The sequence below is a fragment of the Arvicanthis niloticus genome, chromosome 13, assembly GCF_011762505.2.
Source record: "Arvicanthis niloticus isolate mArvNil1 chromosome 13, mArvNil1.pat.X, whole genome shotgun sequence".
Lineage (NCBI taxonomy): Eukaryota > Metazoa > Chordata > Mammalia > Rodentia > Muridae > Arvicanthis > Arvicanthis niloticus.
The window spans coordinates 57,329,293-57,332,398 of NC_047670.1; the positions used below are offsets into that span (position 1 = coordinate 57,329,293).

At 52.0% G+C, this 3,106-nt stretch overlaps 1 protein-coding gene across 3 annotated transcripts in view; it reads right to left on the bottom strand.

Moving 5' to 3' along the window:
• The window catches only part of LOC117718815 (cytochrome P450 2D4), an 11,022-nt gene extending 8,762 nt beyond the window's left edge, over window positions 1-2,260 (bottom strand). The window contains exon 1 of one of the 3 annotated variants that reach the window (XR_013103386.1): window positions 1,597-1,888. Coding sequence is in view for 1 of the 3 variants with exons in the window: in XM_034516732.2 (XP_034372623.1) it covers window positions 1,597-1,599 (3 nt within the window). In the remaining 2 variants the exon portion in view is untranslated. Of the gene's footprint in view, window positions 1-1,596; window positions 1,889-2,069 lie in introns of those variants that run through there. The other 2 variants (XM_034516733.1, XM_034516732.2) reach the window with 2 other exon arrangements.
• Between the last annotated feature and the right edge of the window lie 846 nt (window positions 2,261-3,106).

The following is a 3,106-nucleotide window of genomic DNA, read 5'->3' on the forward strand; positions in this document are numbered from 1 at the left end:
ATGCTCCCTGGCCCCTCCCCGCAAAAAGAGACTATATCCAGGAGAGCTCTGACAGTGAAGGGGCAGAAAAGCCGATTTCTATCTTAGAAATAGGGACACTTCCCTTTTGACAATCCATTTCTATGCAAGTACCCTTGTGAGAGCACCAGAAACTTCCCAGCACAACCACTGAAATGACCCTCTTCTGCCCACTTAGTAGGACCACAGTCTTCCGTTGAGTGCCCCTCCTCTATCCCCCGCCAAGAGTTGCCTTCTCACAGTCTGTCAGAACATAGGCAGCAGCACAAACTGCTCAAGACGCTAACTGCCACATCCCCCTCAACTGTATCTTCTGTGAAGAAAAAGATGACCCTGCCCTTTGAGCAGCATTTCTGACAGTGGAGACAAATCTCCCAGGGCATGTCTCTTCTCTTCCCCTCAGACAGCTCAATAGGATGAGAGGTCGGTGGTTTGTAGCTGAGTAAAAAATGTACTTGGACCCAACCGTCTCAAAGCCATATAACCTCTAATCCATCACCAGCCTGAACTTGCCAACTGTGCCCCAGAGCTTAGAAACCACACATGGAACCGGCAGGCTCAATCCGGGCAAGCTAGCAGTATAAAGGCCTAACACAGAGCACAGAGGCTGGTGACCCACTTTAGTCAGTGACAACAAGGTCCGCTGAGGCTTTTGGAAAACATTCCATTCACTTTCTCTTGAAACATTTTGTCCCGTTAGAATTACTCCAAAGCATTTTGTTCTTTGAAGTCTTGTTTGCACACTCGATGTCTGTCCTTAGGATCAAGCTAAACTGATGGGCAGCTGCTTTGCCCTCCTCCTCGGGAGCCAACTCTTTCTAGACCCTGCAGACACTCCCCACAGGAATACCCTCCAACCCTTCACACCTTCAGAGCTGGGAGGCAGTAATACTTTCAAGACTGCAGAGCCAGATAACACATGGTGGCTTCCTTGTAATCCCAGCCTTTGGGAGGCTGCGGCAGCAGGTTTGCATCAAGTTCGAGGCCAGCCTGAGCTACGTATGAAATCTGGCTCAAAACCACAAAACCAACGGTTGGCAAGGAAACCAAATCTCTAGGACAGTCTGTTAGTTAAGGTAGGCAAGAATCATAGGACTCTTAGTTGGTGCGAGGAATGCTTGCCTGTTACACAGAGAATACGCCAGTGTCTGCTGCTGTCCTGACAACCACAAGAACCGGGACGGAGGGCTGCTGGGTGCATAACCACGATACCGTACATTCTAGTTGATGGTCCGTGGGCATTTACCGTGAAATTCCTTGTATGTTCAATGTAAAAATTCCCCCCCTTTCCAATCATTCGTTCATTTGTTCATTTCTTCCTTCCTTCTTTTCTTCCTCCCTCTCTCTCTCCCTTTCTGTTTGTTTTAAGACTGAGTCTCACTATATAGCTCTGGTGTTTTGGAATTCACTATGTAGACAGTGCTGGGATTTTTGTGCCCAGTTCAGTATACAATTTCTTTTAGTTTTTTTTTCCCCTAATTAAATGGGGGTGGGTCTTCTAAGACAGCCAATCACTGACAACAACATCCCAGCTCCAGAGAGTGCAAACAGGGCTAGTGAGGCCCAGGGTCTACTCACCATCCCTGTCCTTCCTTCCCCACCTTCGCTGAGCCCCAAAGGGCAAGAAGCAGAATCTTGGGAGAGAGGTCTGGTTTGCTTAGGTACTGCCTGTCCCCACTAAGCCCAGAAAACACTCCAAAGGGCAAGTTATGCAAAGGTCCAGGGTCAGGCTGCACCCTGCTCACTGTAGGACAGAGATCCTCAGCCCTGAGGCCTAAAGGCAGGTTCCCGGGCTCTGTGACTTTCGGGATGAGCCCTCCAAAACCTGCCCTCTAACAGACTCTAGGTGGTTCTAGCATCTTAGCCTCCGCCTGGAACAACCGAAAACAGTTTACTTTCAGGCCCCAGGGTTCCCCTCTGCCCACTCCAGCCCCGCCCAGAGGGGAGGGGCTGCTACGCTCCAGTGCCAAGGTAGCCCCAGCTCAGGGGTTAGGGTGGGGGCCCGCCTCGCATCCCTTGAGTAGGGAATGGGTAGACCTGCAACCCTTTACCGGTGCGTTCTGAAACTCAGCCGAGGAGAGGCAAGAGGTGTCTGGAGCCTCGCAGGAACGGGAGGAGGAGGAGCTCTGAGGAAGGAAAGCAACTCAGAAGAGGACCCACTCTGAGGTGGAGGGGGAGCTGTGAGGAGCAGCAACTCTCGAGGGCACATTCTGAGGAGGAGGAGGAAGAAGAGGAGGAGGTGAAGGAGGAGACGGAGGAGGCGGAGAAGGAGGCGGGGGAGGGGGAAGGAGGCTGGGCCGGGGAGGAGGCGGGGGAGGAGGCGGAGCAACGAAGAGGAGGAGGAGGAGGAGGAAGAGGAGGAAGAAGAAGAAGAGGAGGAGGAGGAGGAGGAGGAGGAGGAGGAGGAGGAGGAGGAAGAGGAGGAAGAAGAAGAAGAGGAGGAGGAGGAGGAGGAGGAGGAGGAGGAGGAGGAGGAGGAAGAGGAGGAGGAGGAGGAGGAGGAGGAAGATCCACTCCAGGCAGGAGGCTTCCACTCTGAGCAGGAGGGGAACACTCTGAGGAGGCAGATCCACTCCAGGGAGGTCGGACCAATCTGAGGAGGAGGGGGAGGACTTCCTGGGAGGGGGATCTGCAAGGCGGAGGCCGGATCTGAGGAGGAAGCTTTAGCCCTGACAGGTCCGAGGTCAGAACCTTGCCATCTCTCGCAGCACCCAGAGAGCCCACTGAGACTTGTGCTCCCAGAGGGATTAGGGACCTCAGTGAGCCACAGATGGTTCTTGGGGACACTGAAGACAGAGGGGACTGCAGTGAGAATTTGAAAAACAGTGAAGAGCATTCATTCACCCTTTACACACACGTAGACCATGCAGAGATTTAACAATTAATTTCCCATCAGAGACCATAGAGACCGGAAGACAACAGGATAACACATGAAAATCCTGAAGAACATCATCCACATTTTCTTTGTTAAGAAAAAAATTATCCTTCAGGAATTAAATAGAAAGCAGTTCATTTCCAGATAAAAGTTGAAGGGAATCATTATCAGAGGACTTGGCATACACGGCACAGTAGACGGAGTTCTCCATGC